The sequence below is a fragment of the Vigna angularis genome, chromosome 10 (assembly GCF_016808095.1).
Source record: "Vigna angularis cultivar LongXiaoDou No.4 chromosome 10, ASM1680809v1, whole genome shotgun sequence".
In the NCBI taxonomy this organism is placed as follows: Eukaryota; Viridiplantae; Streptophyta; class Magnoliopsida; order Fabales; family Fabaceae; genus Vigna; species Vigna angularis.
This window is the reverse complement of record NC_068979.1, coordinates 2,705,919-2,717,313: the sequence shown is the minus strand read 5'-3', so window position 1 is coordinate 2,717,313 and position 11,395 is coordinate 2,705,919. Positions and strand designations below refer to the sequence as shown.

Here is an 11,395-nt window from a genome sequence, read left to right as displayed (position 1 = left end):
GCAAAGTGGTCATCTCATTTCATAGAACACATGGAAAGGTCCAAAAGCACTGTCAGCACCAAACATTGCTCCTGGAATGTCATCTTTCATCTTTTCCGTTAACCAAATCACGCTTCCATGGCAACCACCGTAGACAGAACTACAAATTGCAGGAACCCAATCGCGAGTTCGCCCAACATTTTCACCACTACGAGACAAAATCAGAACCTGCGAAAATTCCCAAATCAAAAACCAGAAAAAAGATGTATGTGAACTGATGCAAAATTGACAAAAAAAAGTTGAATATGCGAAAATTCCCAAATCAACCGCCACTGTGAAACATCTTCACCTGACCACCTCGTCAATGCCGCGCGTAGAGATCACTGTCTTCGCAACCTGAAACACAGAAAAACCAGAAACGGCAGAAGAACCCTAAAATGCAGAAAAAATCCCCAAATCAGCGAACCCTAGTCGTGCAAGCACGATCGATACTCAGGAGGCGAAACTCAATAGCATGATTCCCTTCGTTTTCCACCATCATCGCGAGAGATAATTAGAATCGTGAAGCACCTGCAAAAATCAAAACCCAACCACAAGAGAATTTTTTCTCTCGCACACAGAGATCTCCATGGCAATTGGCAGCAGCACACTTCGCGATGCAGGCAAAGGAGGCAGAAGCAAGCCTTCCAAATCCTAATTCTGAAACCCTAATTCGGGTGAGAAAGGAGCTTCCACGTGACAAGCCCCTATTGGATACTTCCCAAGCCTTTACTTATATTATATTTCCATTTTATAAACTTCATTTTTTAATTCAAAAATAAAATAAATACAATTGAGACACGTTTTTAATGTCATATCATTTAAAAAGATACTATTAACATGCCAGGTAACATCCTTTCAAAAAAAAAAACTTTTATTTAATTCAATTTTACAAAAATAAGGATCAAATTGAGAAGGTCGACAAAGAAAGGGAGACATTAAACCTAAAGTAATTGAATATGTTACTACTATTCATTTGAGTGGAAGCAACATAAATAATACTCCTCCACTTGCCTCCTATCTTTATCTCTCTCCGTCTGTTTCTATCTGATTTTTTCATAACATGCATTTATTAGTATAATAGTACAAAGTTATTTTGAGTAAATAATGCACCTATTAATTATAGACTATTATTTATAGTTGTGTGAATTTGATTAATAAAATTAAAAATAATATTGAAAATTGCAATTCAATTTATTTAAAATCGGTCACCCTTGGGAGGGACCCCCTAAGGGAACAGAAGCAAAATAGCAAAAAAGAAGTAAGCAACAGGGTTTATAAGTTTCCGGTGAGCAAATCGTGGCTGGCGTGAGTGTTGTCCGAACACAAGAACACAAAAAAAGCAGCGTTCTTTTGTAGACACGCAATTGGTGGTATCTTCCGGCAATCCTATCGGTGTGCGCACCGGATAGCTTCCGTGGCCGGCGACCGACACGTGGCGAAGAGCCTTTAGGCCCAAGCCTCGCATTGGACAGAGACGCAGTCGCAATTAAAACCAATAAAATAAATGAATAAACAAATGCTTTGTGCAGAAGCCAAGCGAGGAACCGGCGAATAAACAAACTAACTGTTATCTAAGCGCATTGCGCTCCTCACAACCATAGAGTTCTGTCCAATTCAATGAACGGCTGCGAGGAGAGAGAAACTACAGCGTTCCGAGCTCTGGCGAATCGGTGCCGGAGCCTCGAGGAGAAGCAGGCCAAGCTGAAGGAGGAATTCGATGAGCTACTGCAGAAGAAGCTCACAGTCAGGCACGATAACGATAGCGAGAACAATAACGAGGTCATTGCTGATTCAACAACCCTCGGTTTTCTCTCCGGTTACTTCTTCTCCGGAAGTCCTTACGCAACCCTGCTGAAATGTATGGGCCACGCCGTTCACGTCGTCAGAGTTCCCTCCGCTGAGATCGTGTACTGGTACAATAATAAATCGTAGAGGCTACATTTTTTTATTTGAATCGTTTATTCTTTCTAGTAATTTATTTACCCAAAGACTATTCACGGTGTTATAATTTTTAATGGAACAGTTGAACGCTGTAGAGAGGATAGTGAATAGGATGTGTGAGAAACTTGTTTCGAGTTTGGTTAGACATCCGCACGATGTCGTTTAGAGTGCTATATTGGGAATTGAATGAGTTATTTCGATTGAAAGTTTATTTGGTAAACATGTTTTCGATGATTCATTAGGCGAGTGTTCCCAATTCGGCAATTCCGCAACATAGCAAATAAGAAAGCTTTATGGGGATTACTGTACTGGATCAGTTTACAGGATAAGTTGAACATTTTAAACTGAGGATGGTGGGGGAAGCCTTGGGAATTGAAATCAGGAGTCGCCGTGTGTAACTTAAAAAAAAGGACAGAGTATTCGACATTTTAGTTCTGTGTTGAAATTGGGCATTCTACTGGGAGTCACATTGACGTTACTAGGGGAAAGAGACATCGAATTGCATTTTCTTCAATAATTAGTGATTTGGTAGGCATGCTTTGCTTAACAAGTGTTAATCGTGTTTAACAATTGTGGATCACTTTGGGGGAAAGTGATAGAAGCTGATTTTTCATAAAGCTAATTGGATCCGGTGTGTAATTAAAATCACGAAAATCTGTGGTGTAAAAGATATTAAATCTAAAAAGATTAATGGTTAGAAATTGGCTTTTGAACCGTCATAACTTATTAGACTTGTATGTGCTCTCATTCGCTGACAATCAAGGCCAATTTCAGTCAATATTTTACTTTTTATTTTCAAATTTCGAAAAAGTTACCTCTGCAAGTTATTCTTTTGTTTAGATTGCTTTTGAGCCAAACCTATTTCCATTTCAGGAATCACACGGCCGAAACTCTGTATGGATGGAAAGACTACGAAATCATTGGCCAAAGAGTAACTAAAATCCTAACTGCTCAGGAAAATTATGTATCTCTACAAAAAATTCTGGAAAGGGTGGTTTCAGGAGTTCCATGGTCTGGGAAGTTTCCTTTCAAAAAGAAATCTGGTGAAGTAATTATGGCATTGGTAACAAAAACTCCTCTTTATGAGGATGGTGAGCTAACTGGTGTTATAACTGTTTCAAGTGATGCGGCTATATTAAAATGTACAAATTCAGAAAATCAAACATACAAATCTGCTAACAATGGCCAACCTGGAGTACAGAGGTTAAACTTTAAAAGAATTCAGTGGCCTCCACGACCAACGATTGCACCAATGCCACAGATTGCTTCATCTGTTTCCAATCTGGTTCTCATTAGTGTGATCTTTTTTATAGTTTTATTCTTTTTTTTTTATCATTTGCTTAAATTAAATTACAGAACCCTATTGTTTATATCTACCAGGCATCAAAGCTTCTCCCACTGCTGCGTAGTACTGATGGCACAGTTTCCAAGAAGACTTCAACGGATGCTGTCGCAGGTGATGAAAAGCTAGAGAAGCGTGGCATATATGTATGTTTTTGTTCATCTCGGGGATGTAATATCTGAGTAGGTATTTAATTTTGATAACGTTTTAAGTCTTCGTATCCTAAATTCGAATTTCAGGAAACAAAACCTAATTCCAGACATTTCCGTAAAGAAAACACAATTGTTATGGAGGCCTCTGAGGAGAATGAGTCTACTGCAGAATTTGGCCAACCTTCTAAAATTGTAAATAAATCTTACTTTCCCTTTTATTAGTTACTGTAATTGCCTAATTCATATTGATAAAGTAATACTTCATCTAAAATCATAAATTTGGAGGCTGAACCTTTGTAGGCACTATGAAGCTTAGATCCCAAATTAAAGCCATTTATGTATATGCTAGCAGAAACTGAGCATATACTGCAGGCCCATATGAATCTGTAAACTCTGCATTGGTTTGATCTATATAGTACATAATATTTGTTTAAAAAATTGTGCTTGTGAACCTTTGTGGTGTACTTATGAAGCGTGGATACCAAAGTAATGCAATTCTCCAGCAGAATACAAGTATATGCCGGAGGTCCACTTGACATTGAAAATGTTGCATTGGTTTGAACTGTAGTATATAATATTTGTTTAAAAATTGTGTGACGTGAAACTTCTGTGTAACTTTTTATCCATTTTAGATATGTGATCCTCTCTATGATTCGATCACTTCAGGCAGCCAAGCTTCAAACTGGGGTACGTGCAAAATATGGGAAGGATAATGGAAAAATGAAAAATAATTGTGCAGATGATAATTCAGGAAGCAATAGAATGAATTATGAAAATGATTCATCTGGAGGTTTAGTTCCATTAAAAGGATACCAGGATGTTGTTAATGGAGCAGATAAAGAACAAAATCTTCAGAAACGTAATTCTTCAGTTGCAATGAAGAGAGCGGAAATAACAGCGTGTGCATCTAGAGCTTCCACTGTTTCCAAAGATTATTCTGGTAAGCCTCTCTCTGGGGAGTGGTGTGAATATTTTTTGATTCTCCCATTCCCCATACCCATTGTTAAGATTACACTGTCTATTTGATCACAAGAAATTGGAACCAGAGGCTACGACTATGGTGACAGGAGATGAAGTACAAAAGCAGCAAGAAGTGTCGCAACTGCCAACTTCGAGGCAGAGTACAGGCAGCCACGAAAGATTGTCGGGCAAAGGGGATTATGAGTCAAACTCTGTTTCAGAGTGTGAAATCCATTGGGAAGACCTTCAATTAAGAGAGGAGATTGGACAAGGTAATGAATTCCATTATTATGCATTTTATAGTTCCTCTATGTTAAGAGTTCAAATGCTAAAATGTTTTAATTTGTAAATAGCAGCATAAGTTTAGAAAACGAAGGTATATGGAGCAGTCTCAAAATATATAAATATCATTTTCCCCTCTTAAATCTAAGTGGCCTATAATCTATTATGCCACAAATAAACTCAATCTTTTTGGAGGAAAATTCAGTGTCTAGTCGGTGATGAATTGTCATAAAGAAGTAACCAAGAATATTTGCTCAAACATCTCAAGGTAGGACGAGAAATTTCTAATGGATATCTTTTCAAATAATTAGGTTGATCTACCTGCATCTTTTTCTTTTAGTAGAACTTGAAACGTGTCAGAATGTTCCTATTTCAACTAATGATTGCTGACATAGTTATGTTCCACTGTATCCTGTAGGTTCTTATGCAACTGTTTATCATGGAATTTGGAATGGATCGGTATAAAATTACCATATTCTTCTATGTTACTAATAGTATTGACTGGCCATCTGCTCTAAAACTTATTTTCTTTTTCAGGATGTTGCAGTCAAGGTTTATTTTGGGAACGGATACACAGAGGAGACTTTACAAGACTACAGAAAAGAGGTCTCTCTCTCTCTCTCTCTCTCTCTGTGTGTGTGTCTTGCTTTAAATAGCAAGCAACTGATCCATGAATCCTTTCTGCATACTTCAGATTGATATAATGAAGAGATTGAGACACCCTAATGTACTACTTTTCATGGGAGCAGTATATTCACAGGAAAGGCTTGCCATTGTTACAGAGTTATTACCTAGGTAAGATTTTCGGCATCATTATCTTTGACCTTATTAAACGAGTTGCACTGTGTGTAGAAGCACATAAAATATCATGCTTGAAGTATCTATATATTTGTGACATCAGGTAATAGATCTGTGTATTAGTGAATTTGAATATCTCACGCACGGTGCACAACAAAATCCCCATTTACATTTTTTTTTGTATGCAAATTATAGGAATCATCTTAAATTGATTTTATTTTGCACGTTAGGGGAAGTCTTTTCAAAAATCTACATAGGAACAATCAGACATTAGACATCAGAAGACGTCTAAGGGTGGCTCTTGATGTTGTGCGTGTCCTCTCCCGCTTCGCATAAATGTAGAGAGCAAGCTGGTGGCTTGTTAAACCTTCATTTTGAAATGTTCTAAATCACATTGTTGTTCATTTCAGGCTAGAGGAATGAATTATCTTCATCACAGAAATCCACCAATTGTGCATCGAGATCTGAAGTCTTCCAACCTGCTTGTAGATAAAAACTGGACTGTTAAGGTGATCAATGCTTCAAAATGCATTTGACGGGCCTAGGATGGTTCAATATAATGAGTTTTGTTATTTTCCTTAGGTTGGAGATTTTGGCCTGTCTAGGTTGAAGGATGCAACTTTATTAAATACGAAATCTGGGAGAGGCACCGTAATGACGTCACTCGCTTTTTTCATTTTTAAATATGAAACTTCTGACCTGAACAGCTGGCAACTGTAAAATCTTTAGTTTGTTTTTAGTGAACGAAGTTTTATTTCTGTATCTTTCTAACAATCATATTTGTTGTTGAAATGCAGCCTCAATGGATGGCCCCTGAAGTCCTTAGAAATGAACCTTCCAATGAGAAGTAATTACTTGGAACTGTGACTCAACCGATTGCGTTCAGCCTGGAATTTTCTGGAAACTTTGAAAAATGGAGACGATATTCTGAACAACGAATTTTTCCAAAAAGTTTTCCAAATTGTCATTTTCCTTAATTATTTGCTAACTGGCCCTAATGATCTTGAGGAATCGTTAAATCAGCTTTAAATGTTCTATGTTTAAAATCTTTGATTAGAAACTTCTATATAGCTGCAGTTTGAGTTTTTTCAATCACAATCCTACCTTTTCCAGTTTCCAAAAATATCGCTAGTTTGAAAGTTATTCTGTACTAGCAAATAGTGCCTATATCCTATTGAATTGGTAATGCAGTTGATGCTTCTGAAGTAATGGATTTCTTGCCTTTTTAAAACAGGTCTGATGTATTCAGTTTTGGTGTCATCCTCTGGGAACTAATGACTCAATCTATTCCCTGGAAAAATTTTGAATTCCTTACAGGTTTCTCTCTCCTAGAAACACATGTAGTTTCAACATAAACTCGTCTGTACAACTGGTCTACTGCAGAGAGAACATAAACTAATAGTGCTGCTAACTAACACATCACTTGGATTGACCAATTTACCTAAGAGTTTTAATTAAAGTTACATTCTTAGATGGTTAAGTAAATATAGTGTTATAGTAAATATGTTTAACAATTGATTAATTAAAGTAACAAGTGTAATCTGAACACTGGGATTTTTTTATAACCATTGTATTTCATTTGAAAGGTTGTTGGAGTCGTAGGCTTTATGGACAGACGACTGGACCTTCCAGAGGACCTTGATCCCCATTTTGCGTCAATCATCGATGATTGCTGGCAAAGGTGCTTATACAGACACACTTCAGTTTTAATATGATAGAGATTTCCTTCTTGGTTCTAACTCAGATTTACTTGGTTAAAAATGGGAGCAGTGATCCAGAGCGACGCCCATCATTTGAAGAGCTGATCCAGAGAACGTTGTTCCTTGTCAACAGAGTAACAGCAGTGTCAATTAGGAGAATTGCAGAATCCTAAACGTGTTATATGGTTTGGGTTTTGTTTTCTCAAAATGTGTTTGTTAAAAACAGATTATGAGAAGCACAAACCAACATATTGAGTGGCAACTGGCAACCCTTAGAACATTCTTCCTTCCGAAAGTAGAAAGAACAACTCGAGAGAGACAAACCGAAGGTGGGGAGTAGGCGATAAAAATGCTTGTAATTTTGTTTGGAGTCTTTGTATATAGATATTATTCACGTGTTTTTCTTTTCTCTTCATTCCCATAAAAAAAATTAAGAGAAAATTTAAAATTGCAATCAAACAATACTCTTACCTAGGTTATTTACAATAATAAATCCAAATACATTTTCACTGTTCTATAATATATTGAAAATTATTCATGATATAAAAAAATAATTATTCATTAATTAGTGTATAATGAAAGATATCCTAATATGCGTGTTAAATATAGCTGTCGGTTAGATTCGTTGACTGTGTAGCCCAATTGGTCCAATTTTGAAAAGCGAGTCTCATTTTAAAGCTTCTCCTCACAGCGAAAAGGTAGACAGAGCCTTCATATCTGCATTTGCTCACAATCATATTTGACCATTTCAATTCACACTTCTGGACTCCACATTTCCAACAACCACTTTCTTCAAACCAAACAAATTATAATAAAATATTTCCCATCAATTTCTTCTATTTAAAACTGAATGTGAAATAGTGGAGAAGGACCTACAAAAATAATATATTTCATATTTCGAAATACGTTGGATTCTACGTAATATAAAAGTAACAACACTGTGTTTGAACTCCTTCTCTTAAAACGTCTAATTTTTACGTTAAACATATACACTACGGAATTCAAAAGTGCTTAACATAACTTGGTCTGCTAAATTATAGTACTTTTATATCATCCAATGTTATATGTTCTTTATTACTACGTGTTCAATAAAAAAAATACCTACTTGATAATTAAAATATCAATATTTTAATCATATATTTTATTTTTTAACTTAAAAATGTTAATATAAATTATTATATTATTAAAGTGAATGATCAAAGGGATAAACACATTTTTTATTGCTTTTTCTTGCCATATTTCCTAGTCCTTAATTTTATATGCTTTTTCTCGCTGGCTGAATACACGTGTGGGTAATAGATTTGTTTTCTACGGAAATCATTATATAAAGGTGAGTGAAAGAAAGAAAGAAAAATAAAAGGATTTAATGCACACGCATTATGTTAGTTCGCTCCGAACGAGTTCTTACTATGTTACTGTCTGATTTCTTCACTCTCTCTTTCTTTCACAAACGCATCTTCAAAACCCAAACCATTACGTTAATCCTTTTCTCTATTAGACCCAGTTAATGGGTAAGGCATCCAAATGGTTTCGCGCCATTCTTGCTCTCAAAAGACCAGACTCGCCGTCCGCCACCGCTCCCAAACCGCCCAAGGACAAACGACGGTGGAGCTTCGTCAAATCCTACAGAGAAAAGGACCATTCCACCGTCGACCACTCCTCGGTACACGCGGAAAGCGCTGATCCCAACCTTCCAGCACTCACCGCCGTCACCGTCCTCGGAGGCGTTACTCGAGAAGAATGGGCAGCCGTTAAGATTCAAGCCGCGTTTCGAGGCTCTTTGGTTCGTATGATCATTCATTATATTATATTATTCTCCTCTTCTTCTAATTATTGTTCTTTTTCTCTGTATACCATTAAGGAAAATATTTATGTACATTCGGGTGCGAGTATCTTCTTGAATGAGGGTGTTTTAACATAATCAGCATTTATGGTTAACTTCTATTATCCAAGAGAGTCTTCAACGTAAAGTAAAGTGTTTTATCATTTTTCAAACAAGTTAAATAAGTTTTCTTTTTTGTTTGTCCTTATGTTTAAGTCGTGTTGGTGAAAAAAGGTTTGAGTTTAATAAGGAAAAAATATGAAAGATCCTGGAAGATGAGTGTCGTCCTATGTTTGCAGATTTGGCTTATCTGCGAGACGGTGTCTTTTGTTGTGGTTCTGCTGAAAAATTGTTTGCTTCAAAAACGCAATTTCTTGCTCTGAATAAACATTAATTAAGACTGATTAATCTGTTCGGGTGTCAGCTACTAACGCTTATCGAGGTTCGTCAGCGTCAGCGTCAGCGTCTCCCTCTTTTCCCTCTGTGTTGCCCTTTTCACCATTAAATGTGATCTTGCTTTTCACTCTCTTCACACACGCAGAGCAACTTAAAGTGTATAATAAAATTGATTGGTATGATTAATTCTTTTTACTTCTCATGAGAAAATTGTCATTCATTTTAAATATTTATTATTTTTTAGTGAAAACACACCGAGTAATTTTCAGAAAAAAAGAAAAAAAAAACAGTCATAAGAATCCTATGAAACTATAATAAATTCTCGAAAAAGTTTCTTTAATAGGAAAGGAAAAGATGGAGTATTTCGGTTTTTTTTACGTGCTTTTACCTTTTGTTTTATTTGTTTTGTGTTTTGGGAGTGAGTAACTTTTATGAACAACTGGTGATGATGAAATTTGTAGGCAAGGAAAGCCCTTAGAGCGTTAAAAGGATTGGTGAAGCTACAGGCATTAGTGAGAGGTGAGATAGAAAGAAAGCGAACGTCAGAATGGCTGCAAAGAGTACAAACACTCTTACGTATCCAGGCCCAGGCCCAGGCCCAGTTCCGTGTTGGGCGGGCCCAAACTTTTCACTCCCCTTATTTGAATGCAAACTCATCCACTGCCCACCTACATGTAACCGTTTTCAATCCTCTCTTTCTTTGTTATAGTTTCAATGCCTTTAAATTTGTTACGAACATATTCATTGGATAATGAACCATATGACATTCTAAGTTTTTCAATCAAATTAATGATTTTGTGGCAATGCCAATACGTTACCCTAGAATGTCTTCCATTGACAGGGTTCACCAGACAAATCTGAAAGCCCCATCAGCTCCGAGAGCATGAAATATGATCACTCACCTTCATTACTCAAGGTTTTTACCCCTGCTGTTCATGATTAAATTATTTAGCTTGTCAACTTATGAAAACAAACATTCCTATGATTGTAGAGAAACAGCTCAAAGTCCCGCATGCATATCAATGTTAACGAAGACAAATCATGGCATGAACGAAGATGGTGGTCAAGAGCTTGTAGCCTGGACGAAGAAGGATGTGTGAGGATTCTAGAAAATGATTCTGTAAAAGCACACGTGCCATCAAAGGGTAGAAGCCATGGTTTGGTTAGTGAAGTTCAGTCTTACAGCCCTCGAAAATGGAACGAGGTTGAGGACAACTCATCGTGTGGTGCTGACAATAGTCCTCGTACTTTGTCCTCTTCTTCTAAAAATGGTGGCTCCAAAAGAAGCCCTTTTACTCCTACCAAGAGCCATCTGAGTGGTTGTTCTGAACCTGATTATCCGAGTTACATGGCATACACTGAATCATCAATGGCAAAGGTAAGATCTGTGAGTGCTCCAAAGCAGAGGCCCACCCAATACATGAGGTCAAGTTCATCTTCTAACAGCTACTCGCTTCATGATAATGGATTTCAATTTGGTGACTCAAAGTTGGCCACTCAAAGGGTAGCATCATCATCACACGCAAACTTCACTAACAAGGCTTACCCTGCTTCTGGTCGTTTGGACAAGCCTGGGTTATCTGTGCCGTATTATAAATACTGACATACGTAAATATGTGTTGTGTTGGAATGGATTTTCAATGTAATGTTTTTATCTGTGTAATGTTCCTGTGCTGATCTTTACAATTTCGTCACCTATTTGGGCTTTCTTTTAAGATAATGTACCTAGACTACAACTTCACACATTTACTGAATTACGTTTTGAACATGGATTGAGGTGACCGTCTAAGCTGTATTGTATCGTCTAAAGTCTAATGTTGTTTTGAAGTTTAAGTATTAAGTCGAACTGTTTATCCAAATTGTTGTACAGGTATCTACAGAAAGAATTCCAATATTAAAGTCAATTTAACATTCACCATTAACAATTAATCGTATAGTAAATTTAAATCATTTACTTTGTTACTTGAAATATCTATTTATA

The 11,395-nt window shown here is 36.7% G+C and overlaps 2 protein-coding genes across 2 annotated transcripts; both read left to right on the top strand.

Moving 5' to 3' along the window:
• Positions 1–1,264: 1,264 nt before the first annotated feature.
• Positions 1,265–7,602, top strand: LOC108334690 (probable serine/threonine-protein kinase SIS8). Its single transcript, XM_052869232.1, is given in 17 exon segments — positions 1,265–1,934; positions 2,836–3,247; positions 3,343–3,450; positions 3,544–3,648; positions 4,123–4,396; positions 4,503–4,688; positions 5,117–5,157; positions 5,236–5,304; positions 5,393–5,493; positions 5,727–5,805; positions 5,907–6,005; positions 6,079–6,147; positions 6,294–6,343; positions 6,731–6,797; positions 6,799–6,813; positions 7,083–7,177; positions 7,267–7,602. Coding segments are annotated over 17 exon segments (2,169 nt in total). The 5' UTR covers positions 1,265–1,638; the 3' UTR covers positions 7,370–7,602.
• Positions 7,603–8,567: 965 nt separating this feature from the next.
• LOC108335293 (protein IQ-DOMAIN 22) lies at positions 8,568–11,182 on the top strand. Its single transcript, XM_017571277.2, has 4 exons — positions 8,568–8,979; positions 9,876–10,088; positions 10,256–10,330; positions 10,406–11,182. Exons 1-4 carry the CDS (start codon positions 8,704–8,706, stop codon positions 11,015–11,017), a joined length of 1,176 nt encoding a protein of 391 aa, XP_017426766.1. The 5' UTR covers positions 8,568–8,703; the 3' UTR covers positions 11,018–11,182.
• Positions 11,183–11,395: the final 213 nt, after the last annotated feature.